We start from the raw sequence: 23,285 nt of genomic DNA on the forward strand, positions 1-23,285 counted from the left end.
ATTCTACAGATTGCGTGCGGCGAAAGCTCATTCTATTACAAGGAGATGCAACTGTATGAGATTCAAACCCTATTATGCGTCAATGTTCACATTGTCAGGGACCATGGGAACATTGATATTATGGTTTCTTCACAGAAAATAGTGTGTGATCAAAAATACTTATTAAGACATGTTTGAGAGCAGTCTATATCAGTCATCTGGGAGGCAAGCACACCACAGAGGGAAGAATCCTGCTCAGAATCCACTAGCAGGCGGAGAAATTGGGATAACTATTTACCTACTGATTTGAAGAATCAAACCAGATCTTCACTATAGGGGCTCGACTACACATTGACTGCAGCAAAACCAGAAACACGTGTTGCCAGTATAAGGCACTCTGAACTTAACATCCATTTCTTCAGTGAACTAAAAAGGTACATCAGGCCTGCCATGTTCCCAGCTTCTAGCTCTAAAGACTCAAGAGTGATAGTGAATCTCTTTCTTTTTAAAAACTTCAGTACATTACCTCTTTTATAATAACCTTCTCTTATATGTGCATGTGTGTGTGGCTTGTATGTGTATGTGAGTGGAGAATACATTTTAGGTATTAAGAAATAAATATTTATTCTTTTTTGAACTTATGGTAAAACCTGTCTTGTGTCCATTCTTGAGAGTGAAGGAATTAAAACATTTCTTTTTTAAAATGCATTGGTGTTATGGTCAATCAAGAGGCAGAGCTTGGAGGAGGGTGGAAAACTATCATATCATTTCTCTCCCCTGTCCATAATAATAGTTTTAAAATTCTTTTGTCATTTGCATTGGATTTGTTGTAATTTTCTATTTGTCTTTCTCACCTGAAGAATGAATTGATTTCCAGTATTGCTTTTTTATCACACAAAGAACCTCAAGTGACCTCACTCCCATCTCCTGCCTTTTATATTTATCGCTCTCCAACATCTCTGGAAAAGTAATAAGTGTACAAAACTAAAATACCACAGCTGTTGGAAATCTGAAATTAAAACAAAAACTGCTGGAAATACTTAACAGGCCAGGCAACATCTGCAAAGAGAAACAGAGATAATGGCCGAGATTTTCCAACAACGCACTCCTGACCTGTGCCTTGTAGACTTAGGGCCTCAGGAGGTAATTTATTTTCCACAGAACTCCCAGCCTTTGAACTGCCCTTGGAACCATAGTATTTGTATAGAATGACAGAATAGAACCCCTACAGTGCAGAAGGTGGCTATTCAGCCCACCGACTCTCCAAAAGAGCAACTTACCCTGGGCTTTCTCCCTGCTTTATCCCACAGCTCTGCACATTTACCATGACTAATCCACCTAAGTTACCTTTGGATACCAAGGGACAAATTAGCATGGCCAATCCACATCTTTAGATTGGCTGGTCCAGTTAATTTTCTGGTTAATTGTTGTACCTAGGATGTTGATGGTGGGGGACTCCGTCTTGAAAATGCTGTTGCCTCTAAGGGAGATGGTTACATTTTTTCCCTTTTTGGATGGTCAGTGCTTGGTACTTGAGTGATGTAAGTGTTATTTCCACTTATCAGCCCAAGCTTGATGTTGTCTAATTGTAGTTGCTAATGGACATGAATGACTTCAATATCTGAGTCATGAATGCTGCCGAACACCATGAAATTGTCAGTAAATATTCCAACTTCTGACTTCATGATGGAGGGAAGGTCATCACACTTTCAGCTGAAGACAGCTGGATCTAGGCACCATCCTGAAGAAGTCTGGTAGCAATGTCTGGGGCTAAGAAAATTGCCACCAACAACAACAATAATCTTCCTTTCAGCCAGCTACATCTCCAACAAGTTGACAACTTTCCACTGATCTCATTAATAGGGCTTGGAGATACCATGCTCTGTCAAAGTTTGCCTTCATGTCAAGGGGCAATCATTCTTGTCTCACCTCTTGAATTCATCCAGATTTGGATAAAGGCTGTTATGCTGACAGAAGAAGAGTGGCCTTGGCAGAACTAAAACTGCATTGGTGAGCAATAAGTGCTACTTGATAACACTGTCAGCTACACTTACTATCAGTTTATTTATATTTGAGTGTAGACTGTTGGAATTGGATTTGTTTTTCTTTTTGTGGGCAGGACATTTCTGGACAATCATCCACAAAGTTGAATTCTGATGAAAGGTCACAAACCTAAAACATTATTCTTATTTCTCTCTCACAGAATCTGCCTGGTATGAGTATTTCCGGCATTTTCAGTTTTTGCTCCTACTTTTGTGTTGGCTGCAAATTGAAGTTTTGTTCCTTATGCCCATGTCAAAACCCAATACATATACTGAGAACAATATTGAACCTTGGCAGGCTGAGCACTTACTTTGAAAGTTTCCTTTCCATGAGTTAATTTTCTATCCCTGCTATTAAATATCCTTATACTATGCACCATGGCACAGTGGTTAGTACTGCTGCCTCACAGCACCAGGCACCTGAGTTGAATTCCTGGCTCGGGTCTTTGTCTGTGTGGAGTCTGCACGCTCTCCTCGTGTTTGCGTGAGTTTCCTCTGGGTGCTCTGGTTTCCTCCCACAGTCTGAAAGACATGCTGGTTAGCTACATTGGCCATACTGAACAGGCACTGGAGTGTGGCAAACAGGGAATTTTCACAGTAACTTCATTGCAAAGAAACTGGCTTTATCCATCCCTTATCAATGCCTTCTGAAAATCCAGCTTAGATGTTTCTCATTTCCTTTATCTATCCAATCAGTCACTTCTTAAATAAAACCTATTAAGCTGTAAAACACAACTTGCCTTTAATAAATCCATGCCAGCTATCTTTGCAAAAGGTATGTTTCTAAGTACTTGTCAATTGTATTTAGAATGTTCAATTTCAAGAGTTTGCCTACAATTGACATTGAACTAATCAATACGTAGTTACCCAGTTTAGCCTCTTTATTCTCATGAACAAGCTACTACAGTTGCACAGCAAAAGTTCACATTCAAGCAGGATTAAAAATATGGGGTCAAACGTTTTGTTCTTTTTTCTATCTAACATCCCTCAAGAGCCAAGGGTATCACATCAGGCTAGTTATTTACCAATTTTGAATGGTATGGATATTTTTCAAAACCAATTAATTTTCTGCAGTAAAAACAGAAAATGCTGGATGAACTCAGCAGGTCAGGCAGCATTGTGGAGAAATAGACAGAGTTAACATTTCAAGTCCGTATGATTCAGTCTCACAGTTAAAGGGAGGGAGAAATATGATGGATGTTACACTATTTAGGAGAAGGTGGAGCAAAATAGGTGTGAGCAAGGAGAGAGTGCACAAAGAGTTTTTGGACACAAAGCAAAGGAAATCTTAATAGCAGCGTTGATTCTTTAGAAGGTACTAATAATACCAGCAAAAAGGTAAGATAGTAGAATGTGTCAACAGGAGAACAAAAGTCATTGCTCAGTGAAAGAGCAGAAGAGCGGTGGATGTGGTTTACACGGACTTCAGCAAGGCGTTTAGTAAGGTCCCTCATGCAAGTCTTCTTGAAAAGGTGAGAGGGCATGGGATCCAAGGGGCTGTTGCCTTGTGGATCCAGAACTGGGTTGCCTGCAGAAGGCAGAGAGTGGTTGTGGATGGGTCTTTTTCTGCATGGAGGTCAGTCACCAGTGGAGTGCCCCAGGGATCTGTTCAAGGACCCTTGCTGTTGTCATTTTCATAAATACCCTGGATGAGGAAGTGGAGGGATGGGTTAGTAAGTTTGCCAACGACATGAAGGTTGGTGGTGTTGTGGATAGTCCGGAGGGATGTCAGAAGTTGCAGCGAGACATTGATAGGATGCAAGAGTGGGCGGAGAAGTGGCAGATGGACCAATGCAGATAAATGTGTAGTGGTCCATTTTGGCAGGTCCAATGGGATGAAGGAGTACAATATCAGGGGTAGGACTCTTAGCAGTGTTGAGGAGCAGAAGGACCTTGGAGTCGGGGTCCATAGGACACTTAAACTGGCCTTGCAGGTGGAGGATGTGGTCAAGAAGGCGTATGGTGTGCTAGCCTTCATTAATTGAGGGATTGAGTTTAGGAGTCGGGAGGTAATGCTGCAACTTTATAAGACCCTTGTCAGACTCCACTTGGAGTACTGTGCGCAGTTCTGGTTGCCTCACTACAAGAAGGATGTGGATGCTATTGAGAGGGTGCAGAGGAGATTTACAAGGATGTTGCCTGGATTGGGAGGTATGCCTTATGAGGATAGGTTGAGGGAGCTAGGTCTCTTCTCCCTGGAGAGACGAAGATTGAGAGGCGACCTGATAGAGGTTTATAAAATGTTGAGAGGTATAGGTAGGGCGGATTCTCGGAGGCGACTTCCCTGGGCTGAAATGGTTGCTACGAGAGGACACAGGTTTAAGGTGCTGGAGAGCAGGTATAGAGGAGATGTCAGGGGTAAGTTTTTCATTCAGAGGGTGGTGAGTGAGTGGAATCGTCTGCTGTCGGTGGTGGTAGAGGTGAACTTGCTGGGTCTTTTAAGAGACTTCTGGATGAGTACATGGGATTTAATGGGATTGAGAGTTATAGATAGGCCTGGTAAGTATGGATATGATCGGTGCAACTTGTGGGCCGAAGGGCCTGTTCGTGCTGTAGTGTTCTATGTTCTATGTTCAAGCAAAACTCAAGACAAGTGACAAATAGCCCTGTGAGCATAAGGAGGAGAGTGGGTAGGGGTTCCTTGCTGCAAAAAACGTGGATTGAAGGAAAAGGGGTCAAGTTGCAGCAAAACGTTCATAGTCTAAAGTTGTTGAACTCAGTGTTGAGCCTAGAAGGCTGTAATGTGTCTAATTGGTAGATGAGGTGCTGCTCCTCCTCCAGTTTGTATTGGGCTAAACTAGCACACTGCAGCAAGCTGAGGACAGACATGCGGCATGAGAGCAAGATGGTGAGTTCAAATGGCAAGTTACAAGAAGGTTGGAGTTATGCTTGCGGACTGACCTGGTCTGTGTTTACTTTCCCCTATGCAGAAGTCCTGTCTGTGCCCCTCACTATCGAGTCTCCTACCAATGGTGTAAGTGAAATGCTGCTTCATCTGAAAGGAGTGTCTGGGGTCTTGGACCATGAGGGGGGAGGAGGTAAAGGGGTAGGTGTTGGGCTTCACTGGAACATTGTAGCAGGCAATGGATGGACATGATGACTTGCCATTTTGATACATAATCTCTGTCTGGAAAATTCCACCTTAGTTATAGAGTCATAGAGGTTTACAGCTCAATTTGTCCATGCTGCCCCTACTGTTAACCCCTAAGCTAGTCCCAATTGCCTGCATTTGGCCCATATCCTTCTATACCCATCTTATCCGTGTAACTGTCAAAATGCTTTTTAAAAGGCAAAATTGTACCCACGTCTACTACTACCTCTGGCAGCTTACCAGACACTCACCATCTTCTGTGAAAAAATTGCCTCTCTGGACACTTTTGTATCTCTCCCCTCTCACATTAAACCTATACCCTCTGGTTTTAGACTCCTCTACCTTTGGGAAAAGATATTGACTATCTAGCTAATTTATGCCCTTCATTATTTCATAGACCTCTATAAGATCACCCCTAAGCCTCCTATGGTCCGAAAAAAAAGTTCCAGTCTATCCAGCCTCTCAAACTCAAACCATCAAGTCCTGGTAGCATCCTAGTAAATCTTTTCTGCATTCTCTCTAGCTTAAGGAAATGCAGTCAGAGATGGGGAATGGGTGAAGTCAGGAGAAGGGAGGCAGGCAGGTAGTCAGCAAAGTCCCCATGTGCATCTCAGTCAAGAACCTTTTTCTGTGTTGGAAAACAGTGTGAATGACTGTGAATGAATCCCCTAGGGAGTACAGCTAGAGCCAAGTTCACAGCACTGTGGGTGGCTCACCTGTACAAGTCAGGAGGAATTAGAGTGGAAGAGCAACATTGGTAAGAGACTCGATAGTGAGGGGCACAGGCAAGAACTTCTGCAGCCGCAGATGGTGTGTTGCCTCCCTGGTGCCAGGATCAAGGATGTTACTGAATGGCTGCAGGGCAATCTGAAGGGGGAGAGTGAACAGTCAGAGGTCACTGCTTCATATTGTAGTCTACATGGACTTTAGTAAGGCTTTTGACAAGATCCCACATAGGAGGCTGATGAAGAAAACAAAAGCTCATGAAATTCATGGCAATTTGACAAATTAGATCCAAAATAGGTTTAGTGGCAGGAGGTTGAGGTGATAGTTGAAGGTCATTTTTGTGACTGGAAACCTGTGACCAGTGGTGTACTGCAAAGATTAGTGTTGGGACCCTTGCTGTTTAGAATGTACATTAATGATCTAGACATGAATTTGGGGTTATGATTATTGGAGGATGTAGGGTACACGAGAGTACATTAGGAAGTAGAATGGACCAGAGAGACCGTGGAAATCATGTCCAAAGATCCCTGAATGAAGCAGGATAGGTAGATAAGGTGGTAAGAAGGCATTTGGGATATTTGCCTCTATTAGCTGAGGCATAGAATATAAGAGCAAGGAGGTAATGATGGAGCTGTATAAAATATTTATTAGGCCACAGCTGAAGTACTGTGTACAGTTCTGGTTGCCACAGTAAAGGAAAGATATGACTGCACTAGAAAGGTGCAGAGAAAATTCACAAGGATGGAGTGTTTCAGCTATGAAGAGAGGCTGAGGAGGGATCTCAGTGAGGGTTACAAAATTATGAGGGACATAGATAAGGCAGCTAGGAAGAAACTTTTTTCTCTTAGAGGGGTCAATAACCAGGGAGCATAGATTTAAGGTAAGGGCCAGGAGATTTAGAGGGGATTTAAGGAAAACCTTTTTCACCCAAAGGGTGGTGAGAATCTGGATCTGCTTGACGGGGTGGTAGAGGCGGGAATCTTCATGACATTTAGGAAGCATTTAGATGACCACATGAAATGCCATAGCATACAAGGCTATGGACCATGTGCTGGAAAATGGGATTAAAATAGATAGGTACTTGATGGCTGGGGCAGACACAATGGGCAAAAGGGCATCTTTCTGTGCTGACTTTATGAGGTAAAATTATCTAAATTAATAGGGAAGTTCAGATAGCATTAGGTAAAAGGAAAAGACTTATATTGTGAAGATTTGAAGTAAGTCTGAAGATTTTAATTGTTTTGGAAACCAGCAAATGATAAACATTTAAAGGGGTGTGGATGGATATGGTCCAGGTGCAGGTCAGTGGGACTAGACAGAAAAATGGTTCGGCACACCCAAGAAGGGCCAAAAGGCCTGTTTCTGCTGTAATGTTCTATGGTTCTATATATGAATTTCCCTAGATGAGCTCCTGATTGGCTTGAGCACGTTTCTCTGACCCTGCGCAGTTTGTGTAAATACCAGAATCACTAGTTTGTTGATTTGCAGGGCTACATCAAAAAGGTTCACATGTGAAGAGTAGTGAAGAGTAGACATTTACACAAAGTACCGGAGGATGCTTAGCACTTGTGGAAATGTATCCTTGCAAGCTTTAAGGAGTTGGTCAGGAGGTAAAAATGTAGTAAAAAGTGTAAGAGGTAACCTTCCCCCATTTACAAGATAAATGCACTATGGAAAACACAATGATTGCTTCACAGCAAAGCCAGAACAATGCACTATTTTCCAATATTTAAAAAAATCCAACACTTTCATAAAAAGAGCTCTTTTTAAATTAATGCAATCAATTACACCTTTAGGAAATATAAACCTTATGAATTCTGAGTTAAAGTGGCAGACACATACCTTTAAGGAGTTTCCAGACATGTAATTCTGGGATATTCTGCTCAATTATGTACTTGAGAATTTCTGTGTGGGAGTAGAGAGCCGCTAAATGAACAATATTGTTATTTTCACTGTCAAGCTTTGTTAAGTTGGCTCCAAGGGATAGTAAGTACTGAAGTGCATCAAATGCACCTGCCATCGCAGCAAGTAACAGTGGAGTTGAGTGATATCTAAAGCAAAAGAAAAATCTGAATGCTTTCACAAACTACCAGCAACAAAATAATAGAATATATTTGGTGAAAGTCATTATCTGTGTTCATTTTTTACATAATTTTGTGAACATTACAAATAATATTCTGGGCAAAGGTAGGTGATGAGAGTTAAGGTGGGAAGAAAGCTTACAATCCAACATTTATTTTGAAGATGGTTACCCTGTTACGAAGTTTCTCTGAATTTCAAAAATGCTGTCTATTGTACTAACCCAACACACAGAATTAACACATCTTTGATATCATATGTGAAACTGAGATAAACTTGCATACACAAATTTACTCCACTCCATAGAGATAGCCTATTTTAAGCTTTTTAACATAGCTCAACTACTCATCTGCTGCTGTAGCCTAATCCTTGCCTTTATTAATTCTAGGCTTGATTATTCCAAAGCACTGCTAGCTGATCTCCAATCTTCCATTTGCCATAAAATGGGCTCATCCATTACTTTGCAGCCTGTACGCCAACTCATACTGAGTTTCTTATATCTATCACACTGAGTTCATTAACTTATGTTGGCTCCCTGTCTGGTGTGATTCAATTTTAAAATTTTCATTTACTTTGAAACACTTATGATCTTACCCAACTGTAGCACTCCCGCACTCCCCCCACCCCCGGGTCCAAAATATTCTTGATCGCTTCAATCGTCTGACATCACTACATTCTCCGATTCTGGCCACTTGCATCTCCTAATTTTAATCTTGTCAACATTGGTGGCTTTGCTGCTTTCAGCTGCCTTGACTCTAAACTCTGGAATTCACCCTGAAACCTTGCTACAACCCTCTCCTTTGAGATGTAAACCTTGCTTTTTCATTTGTGTTTATGTGTCTTGATGACAAATTTTCTTTGAAGGTGAACAGCAATGGGGAGCAGTCAGGAAAGTGGAGTTAAGGCTGCAAACAGATCAGCCATGATCTTATTGAATGGCGGAGCAAGCTTGACGGGCCAACTGGCCTACTGGTGCATCTATTCCTTGTGTTTTTTGATCACTATCCTGAGAAGAACCAGACAATTTTACAACATTAAGTGTGCTATATAACTGCAAGGGATTATTTTGTAAATATAGCTTATAAGAGACATTTGTCTGTTTATTCTCTTTGCTGATAGGAATTTGCCTAGGGGCATTTGTAGTCCAAGCAAACCCTGAGTGAAAGGAAATGCTGAGAGCCTTTCACATAAAGACAGATTTATTTTAACAATAATTTCTTGTTTGTCGCTTTCACAATAGTCTGAAGGCGTAAATAATAGAATCCACTTACAGAAATACTGTAAAAATATGAACTGCCTCTAAAAGAAAAATATCAAATATATTAAATTTATCCTGTGGAATACAATATTACAATTTTATGGAATTTTCACTATTTATGTTGTAAATACGCAAAAGTACATGCAGTGCAATACAGGCTGTAGATTTTTTGTTATTTGACACTGATAGATAAATCACTGAATACTTACTCAGCTGAAGTCTCCAACTCTAAAAATTTGGGGTCCTTTCTATACAGAGCCCTAATACAGGAAACATTGTCATAAAATGCAGCAAAATGCATAGCTGTCCAGCCTCGTTCATCCACGCTTGTGTGATTTACCCGCAGGGCCAGTAAGCAGGTCAGTACACCAAGTGACCCACATTTGGCAGCCATATGCAAACTAGTTGGACCTACAAGAAAAGCAATTACAAGCTAAAGTTAGGAAGAAACTCTGGAATTAATTTAAACAACAAAGTTGTAGATTTTCAAGAGGCGTCTGATAAGGTGCCCAAAAACCATTGTTGCAAAAGAGCTTGTTGTTGGCTTTGGGTACAAACAGCACTTAAATCCGGAATTTTAATAACTTGTGCATAAGTGAGAACACAATGTAAGGAATGTATTGCTGGATGTTCTGTTGATTCATATAGAAAATTTAGCTGTTATAGTTAATTACAGCGAATGAGAAACGAGTGATTTTGTTTATAATCCTTCACTGGCATACATATCACCAATCATAGCATACCTTTTGCTCTTTCTTATCCAATAGAAAACCAATCCTTCGTTAGCATATGTTCCCATATCTTGCTATTTGATAATTGTCATGGTAACTTGATTTTTGTTTTCATCCCGTTGTCCTAGCCTGGAATGCAGTGTTTATGGAACAAGGTTCAATATATACTCGCTTATCCTGAGTACATAAGCATTGGCCTGACTGAAGGCCTTGTTTGGCTCATGATCATTTTCCATTACTTGTCAGAGTTTTTTGACAATTATGGAACTTTAATTTTCATAGTTGTTTGGAACTAACTTCCACAAGCTCATAGGATGACAGTGATATAATGATTTGGACTGAAGATTAGTTAATGACAGAAAGCAGAATAGAATTTAACAGATCATTTTTGAGTTGTTAGATTGGAACCGGTAGCGTACTGCAGAATTGGTGCTTGGGCCTCAAGTATTTACAATCCATATGAGAAAACGGAGGTTAACGTGTCTAGGTTTGCCAATGATACAAAACTAAGAAGGAAAGGAAGGCAAGGAAGATGCAAGAAGGCTGCAAAGGGATAAACCAGATTAAGAATGTTGGCAAGAAGATAGAATTATGATGCAAACACAGGGGGCAATTCTCCTACTCTGTTGCACTAGTTTTCTAGCGCAGCAGGATGGGAGATTTTTGGCACGGTCAGATCTGCACTGGAAACCAGCAGGAAGACAGGTAGTAATTTATATCTTTATATGAATGTTATTCAAATGTGATTTGCAGGCCTGGGTCAAGCCCAGAATGTTTCACTGCTGAGGGAGGAGAGGGGTGGGAGGAACTGTTTGGGGGGCTGCGATCGGGCTTTGGGGCAGGCTAGGGGGCAGGGCTGTGGGGGTCCCGGGCTGGCCAGCAATCGAGCCGGCCAGCAAATAGGAGGCTGACATTTCAGGATCACTGCACATGCACAGAGGCTTCCTGGGCAGGAATAGGCCCCTGTCCCCTGAAATTTAATGATATTCATGCTGGTGAAATTTAATGATATTCATGCTCTACACTGCACAGAGTGTGAACTCCCACTGAAAAAACAAGTGTGAATTATTCCAGTTTTCTCACAAATTCAACACTTAGAATTTGTTTAGGAGAACCCCACGCATTGCGTGATAAGTTTCCTGCTCTAGACCATGCAAGGACCACACCTGGCTGCCTTTGCCTCACCCACTCCAAGCAAATGCCCATAAGAACATAAGACCATAAAATACAGGAGCAGAATTAGGCCATTTGTCCATCGAGTTTATTCCGGCATTCACTCATGGCTAATAAGATTCTCAACCTCATTCTCCTGCCCTTCCCCGTAACTTATGATCCCTTTACCAATCAAGAATCTATCTATCTTTGTCTTAAACACTCTCAATGACCTGGCTTCCACTGTGTTTTGTGGCAACGAATTCCCATAGATTCACCACTCTCTGTCTGAAGAAATTCACAACTGAATTTTGTGTATTAATACTGCAATGAAGTTAGTGTGAAAATCCCCTAGTGCTCAGGCACCTTTTCAGGTGCACTGAGGGAGGAATTGGCATGGCCAATGCATCTAACCAGCACGCTTTTCGGACTGTGGGAGGAAATTGGAGCACCCGGAGGAAACCCACTCAGACACAGAGAGGACGTGCAGACTCTGCATAAACAGTGACCTAAGCTGGGAATTGATCAGGAGTGTCTGGCGCTGTTAGGCAACAGTGCTAACCAATTATCATGCACAGAGCAAGAGAGTACAACTAACTAAATATATATTCACACAGGAAATTTCAGCATTCTCATCTGGGTGGTAACTGTGTGCCTTAATATACATTGCCTCTGTTCCAAATAGAAAACAATTCCTTTGTGACATCTTTACCTCTCAAGAATCTTCAATCAATACAATCTCATTATCATTTAATTATCAATACACAAACATATTTTTGATGACTGAATTAAACAGCAGAATTCTCCCATCCTAGCTGTGGTGGGTTTGGTGGCAGGTGGGAGCAAAGAATTCAGTGAGAGTGAAAAGGTGGAAACCCACCTGCATCAAAACAGTTTGAAATTCTCCCAATGGCAGGTAGATCAGTTCTCCCCCTACCGGCTGGGGTGAACACCATTTTCATTCGTTTGCATATTATGAATGGTCATTAAAACAGATGGTCATCAGAATCTAGTCAGTCCTTCCTATGTTGCATCATGCCAAAGGGAAATCATGTCGGCTTCAAACCCGCTTGAAAAAGGATGTTGTACACAAGGTCTCGGTTCGTAGACACTAAGGTGACTGCAACATACATAGCCTACGTGTCATAGCGCTGTGTTGCTCTTTATGTGCTGAATGCCAGTTTGCTGGGGCAGAATCATTCCTGCCCACAGCTCTATGCTGAGCTGGTCTTTATGGATATCACCCTGCTGTTAGATTCATGGACCCTCCCGTTTTGCTCACTCAGATCAGTACTGGGCCTATGATTGGGGAGTGCAGGGGTCTTCTGCTCCAAGTGTCACACAACGTTGTCTGATGCAATAGCACTCTGCCTACAGTACTCATCTACTCCAATGAACTGAATTTCAACTGAGGATGGGGCTGATGAAGACAAGGAGACAATAATGAGCAATGAAAGGCAGATGGAAGACTGGACCCCAACAAGACTGTATAAAATGCTCACATAAAAGAGGGTCAAAGGGATGCTGCACCTTTTACTGGAATGGAATGCACACAGACTTCCATATGGGAAGTGTAGAGGTCCACATGGGGCATGCAGGAATCCAGTATTAGTTGGGTGGCTAGAGAATAACAGGAAGCAGTTCTCCCTGCACATCCTGAGGCTCCAGGTAAATCAGACGCATGCGGACAGTGAGGGAGGGTAGAATTCTGTCTGATGAAGCACAGAGTACCAGAACAATGATGCTTTGCAAAACAGAAAGTAAGATTGATACTGTCTGAAAGAGGTAGGAGGTAGTGTGTTAGGACTATTATATTGGCCTATATGGCTCCTTAATGGGATGAACATTCACTTGTTGGTGTTGTTACAGTGTCAGGATCTAGGTCCCTTATAATGGACAGAGGCCTCATTGCCCAGGAAGCAACAGCAAGACAATCATTTTATTCTGCGCTGTTAGGGCGGAACTCAATCGCTTCACTTCAAGCGTCAACATGGACAGATTCAGAAGTGCAGCCTTGGAGGGTGAAGGTAATACACAGCTACATCATTTCTGCCATCCCACCATTGAAAGGGAGTCAGGGGTTAACAATTAATGCAATTTCTCATTGGTCAAACGGATTCCACAGACTGACCATGCGCAGCTGAAAGGTAACTGTTAAGTCAACTCAAAGAAAGTAGTGGTTTAATTATTTTATCCACATGTTATCACTCCTTACACAGTTCCAGGTGTCACATCTCTATATGCTACAGTCTCAGAGGTAAGGTTGCATCAGGCACAATGCAATCAAGGTACCCAAAGTTGTGCAGCCAAACATCTCACAAAGGTCTTTCAATCACAGCTTCCTTTCTACATCCTTTAACCATTATTATCTTCAATGTTTTTCATAGTGAAGGCAAAAGTGCAAATGGATCCAGGGTTCCAGGCTACATTTCTTGGAGTCCTCGTTCAATGAATGAGGCAAAGGAGGGAGAAGCAAAGGTGTGCTCAGCTCCAGCAGGCACCATCACCTGGGGGAGGGGGAGGGGGTATTTTGGTTTGATTTATTACTGTCAAAATATTGGGATACAATGAAAAGTATTATTTCTTACGAGATATACAGGCAAAACATACCATTCATAGAGTACATAGATGCAAAGGAAAAGGGAGGGTGCAGATCATAGTATTACAGTCATAACTAGGGTGCAGATAAAGATCAGCTTAATATATTGTAGACCCATCCAAAAGTCTGATAGCAGTATGGAAGAAGCTGTTCTTGAGTCGGTTGGTACATGCTCTTAGATGTTTGTATCTTTTTTCCAATGCATGAAGGTGAAAGAGAGTATGTCTGGGGTGCAAGGTCCTTGATTATGCTGGCTGCTTTACTGAAGCAGCAGGAAGTGTAGACAGAATCAATGGATAGAAGACTGGTTTGGGTGATGGATTAGGCTATGTTCACAAACCTTTGTAGTTTCTTGTGGTCTTGGTCTGAGCTGGAGCCATACCAAGCTGTGATACATCTGGAAAGAATGCTTTCTATGGTGCATCTATAAAAATTGGTGAGAGTCAGTGAATTTCCTTCGCTTCCTGAGAAAGTAGAGGCATTGGTGGTTTTCTTGACTATAGAGACAGAGGCAGGACAGGATGTTGGATGGCCATGGGAGCCTAAGCATGAACAGGACTCTGAGGAGGAGAGGCCCAGACAGCAGAGATGACATCTGCCATGTTCTTTGTGAAGACCTGTGTCACATAGGTTTGGATGTTCCCTCTTGCCAGTAGCCTTGAAGGCGTTGGCAGCACTTCATTTATTTGTTTCTTGGTTTTTCGAGGGATCAACAGGGGACCTATGCAGCATCTGGCAATCCACAACACATCACTGCATAAAGTAAGTGACCAATGTCCTTTAAAATAAGCCCATCATTATGTCATGTTTGCTTAGGATAAGGTTAGCCAGGCTCAAAGATTCACCTGCTTTGCAGCTATCTCAGCTTTCCTAAGTGTGCAGGCTGCAATAGACTGCACCCATTAACAGTATGGGCTCTCTGGCAATAGCTCTTAATGTTTATAAAACATAAGGGCTACCATTCCACCAAAGTGCAACTTGTGTGCAACCATCACAAGCACATCCTGCATGTATGCGCACATTACATTGGGAATTGCCATGACTCCTGCATCCTCAATCCCTTCTAGATGGCTGAGATTTTTAACAGGCTTGAAGGCCTATAGGGAAGGTTACTGGGGATAAGGGCTATCCACTTAAACAATGGCTGATGACCCTGGTGTGTTGCCCTTGGGCTTGTGCTGAGAAGAGGTGCAATGCTGCTCACATCTCCACGAGCTTCCTCATTGAGCAGGGCAGAGAACTTCTGAAGATAGAATTTAGATGCCTTGACTGTAAAGGTGGCACGCTGCAATATTCACAGGAGAGAATTTCCCAAAGTGCTGTGCCCTTCACAATCTGGCTATGCAAACAGATGAGCCCTTGCCAGAGGATGACAGCTCATTGGACGGTGGTGATGAGGAGGTGCAGGAAGCCGAGGGGAATGCCAAGGGACCGTATGAGTGTGCTGATGGCATGGGGGAGGAAGGACGTGAGAGATTTACTCATGATCCTTAAGTAGCAGACAGGTTCCAAGAGGAATAAAATTAAATGAGGTCATCTGGAATTATTTCTCTGATCTTCCAGCCATTCTCGTCATCTCAGGACATTGCCAAAATATTGCTGAGAGGATGGATCCTGAATTCACACTTGAACAGACTTGCTCAAATTTTATCTTAGCTGTGGTCAGTGGTGACCTGCTAATGCGCTCATTCTGTCAAATTAAAGACCACTGAGGAATGACAGCAATGTGAGACAAGGTTTGACCTTTTCAATGCCATCTGTTGATGCACATGTTCCACAAAAGAGATGCAGGTTAGCCCGGAGCTCTTATCCTGAAGCGCATGTGGGTTTGGGCACGAACACTGAGGAGACCCATGTGTCCTTAGAGTATCATTGCTAATGAGCTACTGTCAACCAATGCTGTCCCAATCGTTCAAAATTTTCCTATAATACACTTATAATAAAAATTTAAACACATCTTCCTGATAACACAGAAGGATCCGGGCGGACACTAGTTGTAGTGAGGTTGACATGACATGAATATTCTTTATAATGGGACATTATCACCGAGTGACAGGATGGCTGAACCTCGAAATAAAAACCTTCCAAAGTACAAAATCACAATGTTTTGATTTAACCAGGACATTCACATACCTAGCCATTGAGTTTCAATAAGTGCAATTTATTTACAGTGATGGCATACGCTATCATGTCCTGATGCCAATGATGATCTTGGCAGATGTTCTCTGGTGACCTGAGCCTTTGAGGGCTCCTTGCCTTCTGAGGATCCCCTGCTCAAGGGTAAAAGTATCCTTGACAGTTTGTGCTGCTGGAACAGACAAAGAGAACTCTGAATGGCTGCTCACCTGAGTGGAGGCCTCCATGGCCCTGGCTTGACTCTTGCAGGAAATGGGGCACTTGGAAGGAGGTCAAGATGCCTCATCCCCCTGCTGCCCACATTCTGATGGTGCCCACCTGAGTGTGTCCATAGAGAGCAGGGGGTAGTGCAACTCCAGCAAGTCCTGCTGGACCAAAGTTTCCATGGTGGTCGCAAATCTTCCCATGGAGGCCTCGAGCTACTTTTCATGGCATTAGACAGAATGCAGATGGATTCCTCCATCATTTGCACTAGCCTGTTGAATGACTCTCAAACCTCTGCCTGATGTTCTGCTGTCTGCCTTTGCATCTCTACCAGTGAGGTGGCTTATCATCTGACAGGGATTCAATGAGTAGCTGGTATCCAGTAACTCTCCGAGTGTCTGAAATTTGGCCTGTCCCTGTCTCTGACTGCTGCAGGGACTTGTCAGTGAGTGACAATGTGTCTAATCTAGAGCTATGCCCCATCAAGGTGTGTGTCTCAGCATTTGTGGAGAGTGCAGGTGAGCATTGTGGTGATTCTTTGTGAGTTCTCTCATCCGCAGATGTGCTCTGGGGGCTCCGAGTACTTCTCAGTTGTCTGCCTGGCATGATTTTCCTGTGTCTGCAGGAAATTAATTACAGTTTTAGTGAATGAACTGAGTTACATCAGAGTATATTTAACTCACTGTGTCAAGATTTGATGAAATGATGGAACTGAGATCTGTACAAGATTTTTGGGACAGGCCAAGCTCTACATTACCACAGGAGTGATCCCTATCCTCCTCAGCAAGGTCGGCTGCAGCTTTCTCAAATTTTGTCAGGACAAGAATCTTTACCATCCTGCCTCTGGTCTTGGCTGGCTCTCGCTTGTTGTGTGTCAACTTTCACTGTATGAAGATGAAAATAAGATATGTGAATGGTGCGGATGGAGTTGGGTGAAATGTATATTCCCTGTATATGGTGAGCCCTGTCCAGAAGGACCAGAGGGCATGTGAGCAGCAACATCGTGATGTAACAGTGTCCATGAGAAAATGAATGTTGTTATTTGTCCCCCGCTAATGGTCTCTGAGATCCATAAAGAGCATCGCCATTTGTGTAGATGATGCCATGACAAGAGTTTGATAGAGGGAACTGAGAGAGGACTTAACCCTGGCCAGGTCATTCGGAAAGATAGTTCCTTATGCATAATCGATGAGGCTCCAAGCACACAACTGGACGCAGCTTCATTCCAGTCTAGCCAGGGGAATAGCGCCACTGGAACTTGGACAAAAGGAGGAAAATTCTGCTCCAAATGTGTGGGATTGGTTTTGACTCTCAAGTAGTTGACCAGTAGAGGTGCAGCTTTCTCAAATTCTGTCAGGACAAGGATCTTAGCTGTTAGCATGTCTGCTGCTCCATGCATTGTACCTACAGATTAGTGGAGGGGTCAGGAGTGGGGTGGTGGGTGGAGGAGGAGGTGAGGCAGAGACAGCAAACACAGTCCTGAACAGGCATGCAGGATCTTTCTGAGGCCTGGAGGGATATTCTCTCTTAAAAATGATAATTAAAGGCAAATATATGCTATAAGTCCATGATTTGCATATTTAAAGGGACCTACCATAAAGATGCCACAACTTGCCAGTGTTAGGCACTTTTAAAATTTTTTCAACACCATTTTCAGTGTTACTCATTTAGAATTTTACCAGAATTCACTGCTTTACATCTACTTGTAAGACAGTGCATGAGATCCTTTGAAATTATGGGCAGCATGGTGGCACCATGGTCAGCACTGCTGCCTCACAGCGCCAGGGACCCGGGTTCAATTCCCACCTCTGGTCACTGTCTGTGTGGAGTTTGCACATCCTCCTCATGTCTGTGTGGGTTTCCTACCATAATCCAAAGATGTGCGGGTTAGGTTGATTGGCTATGCTAAATTGACCCTAGGGAATTAGCAGGGTAAATATGTAGAGTTATGGGAATAGGCCTGGGTGGGATTATGATTGGTGCAGACTTGTTGGGCCCAATGGCCTCCTTGTACACCATAGGGATTCTATGATTATGTTTTCTTTTTGAAAACTATTGATATTTAATGGCATGTAACATGAGCATTATTTTGAGTAGAGCTACAGCCCTGTGTTTCAGCAGCTGGTAGTTGGTAGATTGGCCACAAATTCAGATTAAAATGCAGTGGGGACATAAATATAGTACAATTTTGTCCTCTTAATTAGGACTCCATTTGAATTATACCTGAGATGCAACTAGTGGGATTTTCTTTTCTTCACACTGTTTACTCCCTTGGAGAATGTGCAGTGTTGAAAGGATTTACAGGATTACAAACCTTCTTTGAGCTGCATGAACATTCCTCCCATGGCTAACAAGTCCTGGACTGGGACTTGAACTAAGGGCCTGACTCAAAAGCAGGAGTGCTACCATCTGAACTGCTCAGGTTCCACAGTTTATGGGCGATGTGTGGATGGTGCTTAGCAGGATCAATTATGTTGTGTTATTCCATGATACAAACAGTCTGCACATTAAGTAATTACTAAGGAATATTTTGCTCACATTAAGTAGGTAACACTATTGTCTGAAAAACGTTTCAAGTAAGCTTTGCACTGTACTGGCATTTATCTTGCTTTTTAGAATTCAATATTTTGCAAATTAAAGTTGGTTTTGAAAGTATTAATTTACTATAAGATGCTAATCACAAAGAAACTTGTCGACTTTTGGAGCTTACCAAGGTTTTGCTGTTTGTCACTGCGACGTTTGTTGATCTTTAGGTGTATTGTGGTCATCTGACAAACAATTGACACGTGGTTATGTATAGCAGCATGATGAGCAAGTGAATAACCAGCTTCATCGACAACCCCAAGTTGGGATATTGGATTCTGTTGTGTGTATGTGTAAAAGGCAGCAACAAGTCCACTTTTAGTAGCAGACATTAGACCAGTGTACAAATCCTGCATGAAAAAAAAGCAATTAGTACAATTGCATGACATTTACATCACAGGAAGGCAGCTTCCTCAAGAATTGCATTTCAGAACATCGGTGAAATGTTCGACTTGAATTTTTCTCTAAATTTCCAATTAATATTGATGGGCACCTACCTCTGTTTTGTCAAGGACAACATTCTTAAAATAAAATGCTTATTTAAAAAAAACCCTTGTAATGCATATTTTGTATTATTGATGCACAAATAATGGAACAACACGATGACACAGTGGTTAGTACTGCTGCCTCACAGCTCCATGGACCTGGGACCAATTCAGGCCTTAGGTGACTGTGTGCGTGGAGTTTGCATGTTTGCCCTGTGTCTGCGTGGGTTTCCTCCGAGTGCTCTGGTTTTGTCCCACATTCCAAAAATGTTCAGATAAGGCGGATTAGACATGTTAAATTGCCCCTTAGTGTCCCAAAATGTAGATTAGATGGGATTATCCATCTAATTACAGCGATAGGGTGGGGGAGAGGGCCTAAGTAAAATACTCTGTCAGAGAGTTAGTACAGACTTGATAGACCAAATAGCGTCTTCTGCACCATAGGGATTCTCAGACTGCATGGTTTGTTTCTGTGCAGCACATTCTATATAACTACATGTAAGAAATTACTGATCCTTAATGGCTAATTGAATTCAATCTTAGATGTTTTCTCATTACAAACTTCTAAACTTAAAAAACAAGTTGGATGAAAACAAATATCAAAATAGTACTATATTCAGGATTGTAAGGATTAAGGTGGGACTAAGGAAGTTGAATGTAATAGTGAGTCTGTAGAAGTGGGCATGAAGATAGCACTTAGTCAGGGCTGCATCCTTTATATATGTATGCAGTTATGTGTTAATAATGACCAGTTATTATTCAACCAGAAAGGCCTCTAGACCTCTTCATGAGACAACATATAACTTACAAGAACTACCAGCAGTGGCAAGTACAAACGTTCAGAGCTGTTCTGGGCCATAACTTCCTCAGTGCAAATCAGCACCAGGTTGCCACTCTGTTCCCAATTACTTATGTGAAATTTATTTTGTGGATATGAAGCCAACCTTCTATCTGAGACCAGATGAGAACCAGCAGCCTTCAAGGTCCAGATTGCAGTCCAGCAGAGTCAAATTGAAAGAGGACACACCTACATATTTACGGCATCAGCTGCTGCAAAACCAGATAAACAAATGTCCGTTCAAATTTATAGGTCAGGAGAAGGTAAGTGACTAAGGTAAATAGATAAGATTTGGGAATGGTGGGGGGCGGTGGAAATCAGAAGCGAGGGGTCACATATCGTGGGTTTAGACATTGGGTTGGAGGGGGAGGGGTAAATCCTCTGAGGGAGGGAGAATCCAAAGGGCTTCTACAAATACATAAAGGGCAAAAGAGTAATGAGGGAGACAGTAGGGCCTCTTAAGGATCAACAAGGTCATCTATGTGTGGATCCACAAAGGATGGGTGAAATCCTAAATGAATATTTCTCATCCGTATTTACTGCTGAGAAAAGCAAGGAAGTTAGGGAACTTGGGGAAATAAATAGTGATGTCTTGAGGAGTGTACATATTACAGAGAAAGAGGTGCTGGAAATCTTAAAGCGCATCAAGATAGATAAATCCCCAGGGCCTGATGAAGTTCATCCCAGGACATTGTGGGAGGTTAGGCAGGAAATTGCAAGTCCCTGAGCCGAGATATTTGAATCATTGATAGTAATGGGTGAGGTGCCTGAAGTTTGGAGAGTGGCAAATGTTGTGCCTTTGTTTAAAAAGGGCTGCAGGGAAAAGCCTGGGAACTACAGACCAGTGAATCTCACATCTGTGGTGGGTAAATTGTTGGATGGTATTTTGAGAGATGGGATCTACAGGCATTTAGAGAGGCAAGTACTGTTTAGGGATAGTCAGCATGACTTTGTGAGTGGAAAGTCGTGTCTCACAAATTTGATTTTTTTGAAGGGATAACCAAGAAGGTAGATGATGGCAGTGCAGTTGACGCTGTCTACATGGATTTTAGCAAGGCATTTGACAAGGTACCGCATGGTAGGTTGTTGCATAAGGTTAAATCTCATGGGATCTGGGGTGAGGCATTTAAATGGAAACAAAATTGGCTTCTTGCCAGAAGCCAAAGGCTGGTTGTAGAGGGTTGCTTTTCAAACTGGAGGCCTATGATCAGTGCTGGATGCACTGTTATTTGTCATTTATATTAATGATTTGGATGAGAATATAGGAGGCATGGTTGGTAAATTTGCAGATGACACCAAGATTGGTGGTATACTGGATAGTGAAGAAAGTTATCTCTGATTGCAACAGGATCTTGATCAATTGGGCCAGTGGGCCGACAAATGGCAGAGTTTAATTTAGATAAATGCGAGGTGATGCATTTTGGTAGATTGAACCAGGGCAGGACTTACTCAGTTAATGGTAGGCACTGGGGAGAGTTATAGAACAAAGGGATCCAGGAGCACATGTTCATAGCTTCTTGAAAGTGGTGTCACAGGTGGACAGAGTGATGAAGAAGGCAATCAGCATGCTTGGTTTCATCGGTCAGAACATTGAATACAGGAGTTGGGACATAGAACCATAGAAAATTACAGTTCAGAAACAGGCCTTTTGGCCCTTCTTGTCTGTGCCAAACCATTTTTTGCCTAGTCCCACTGACCTGCACTTGGACCATATCCCTCCACACCGTTCTCATCCATGAACCCATCCAAGTTTTTCTTAAATGTTAAAAGTGACCCTACCTTTACCACTTTATCTGGCAACTCATTATACACTCCCACCACTCTCTGCAAGAAGAATCCCTCCCCTTTTGTTCCCTTTAAACTTTTCTCCTTTCCCCTTTAACCCATGCCCTCTGGTTTTTTTCTCCTCGAGCCTCAATGGAAAAAGCCTGCTTGCATTCACTCAATCTATACCCATCAAAATCTTATCTCTGTCAAATCTCCCCTCATTCTTCTATGCTCCAGGCAATAAAGTCCTAACCTATTCAATCTCTCTCTGTAACTCAGCTTCTCAAGTCCCGGCAACATCCTTGTGAACCTTTTCTGCACTCTTTCAACCTTATTTACATCCTTCCTGTAACTAGGTGACCAAAACTGTACACAATACTCTAAATTCATTCTCACCAACGCCTTATACAACCTTACCATAACACTCCAACTCTTATACTCGATACTCCGACTTATAAAGGCCAATGTACCAAAAGAACTCTTTACGACCCTATCCACCTGTGACACCACTTTTAAGGAATTCTGTACCTGTACTCCCAGATCCCTCTGTTCAACTGCACTCTTCAGACTCCTACCATTTACCCTGTACGTTCTACTTTGGTTTGCCCTTTCAAAGTGCAATACCTCACACTTGTCTGTGTTAAATTCCATTTGCCATTTTTCAGCCCATTTTTCTAGTTGGTCCAAATCCCTCTGCAAGATTTGAAAACCTTCCTCACTGTCCACTACACCTCCAATCTTTGTATCATCAGCAAATTTGCTGATCCAATTTACCACATTATCATCCAGATCATTGATATAGATGACAAACAACAATGGACCCAACAGCGATCCCTGCGGCACACCACTCAGAGAATCAATCCTCTACAATCACTCTCTGGCTTCTTCCATTGAGCCAATGTCTAATCCAATTTACTACCTCCCCATGTATATCTAGCGACTGAACCTTTCTAACTAACCTCCCATGAAGGACTTTATCAAAGGCCTTGCTGAAATCCAGGTAGACAACATCCACCGCCTTCCCTTCATCCACTTTTCTGGTAATCTCCTCAAAAAACTCTAATAGATCGGTCAAACATGACCTACCATGCACAAAGCCATGTTGACTACCCCTAACAAGTCCCTGTCTATCCAAATATTTGTAGATCCTATCTCTTATCACACCTTCCAATAACTTGCCCACCACCGACATCAAACTTACTGGCCTGTAATTTCCCGGATTTTGTTTGGAACCTTTTTTAAACAACAGAACAACATGAGCCACCCTCCAATCATCCGGCACCTCCCCTGTGAATACTGACATTTCAAATATGTCTGCAAGGGCCCTTCTTTTTGAAGTTCTTCTTGAAGATGTACAAGACATTGAGAAGGCTACACTTATTAAGACCAGACATTGATAAGGCCACAGTATGTACAGTGTACAGTTCTGGCCAGTCCATATATTATTAAAAAGTATATTATTAAACTAGAAAGAGTACAGAAAAGATTTACTAGGATGCTACCCGGACTTGATGGTTTGAGTTATAAGGAGAGGCTGGACAGATTGGAACTTCTTTCTCTGCAGCATAGACGGCTGAGGGATGATTTATAGAGTCTATAAAATAATGAGGGACAC

General features: G+C 42.3%; 1 protein-coding gene across 1 annotated transcript in view; it reads right to left on the reverse strand.

Annotated features, from left to right (window-relative positions):
* ankar (ankyrin and armadillo repeat containing) overlaps nucleotides 1-23,285 on the reverse strand; it is a 107,690-nt gene that overhangs the window by 49,275 nt on the left and 35,130 nt on the right. The window contains exons 9-12 of the mRNA XM_080198352.1: nucleotides 18,708-18,930; nucleotides 9,385-9,586; nucleotides 7,681-7,889; nucleotides 834-938 (exon numbers count right to left, since the gene is read on the reverse strand). Of these exons, the coding sequence (XP_080054478.1) occupies nucleotides 834-938; nucleotides 7,681-7,889; nucleotides 9,385-9,586; nucleotides 18,708-18,930 (739 nt within the window). The remainder of the gene's footprint in view (nucleotides 1-833; nucleotides 939-7,680; nucleotides 7,890-9,384; nucleotides 9,587-18,707; nucleotides 18,931-23,285) is intronic.

Source organism: Carcharhinus amblyrhynchos, chromosome 11, assembly GCF_965287045.1.
Source record: "Carcharhinus amblyrhynchos chromosome 11, sCarAmb.v2.hapA, whole genome shotgun sequence".
Classification (NCBI taxonomy): Eukaryota; Metazoa; Chordata; class Chondrichthyes; order Carcharhiniformes; family Carcharhinidae; genus Carcharhinus; species Carcharhinus amblyrhynchos.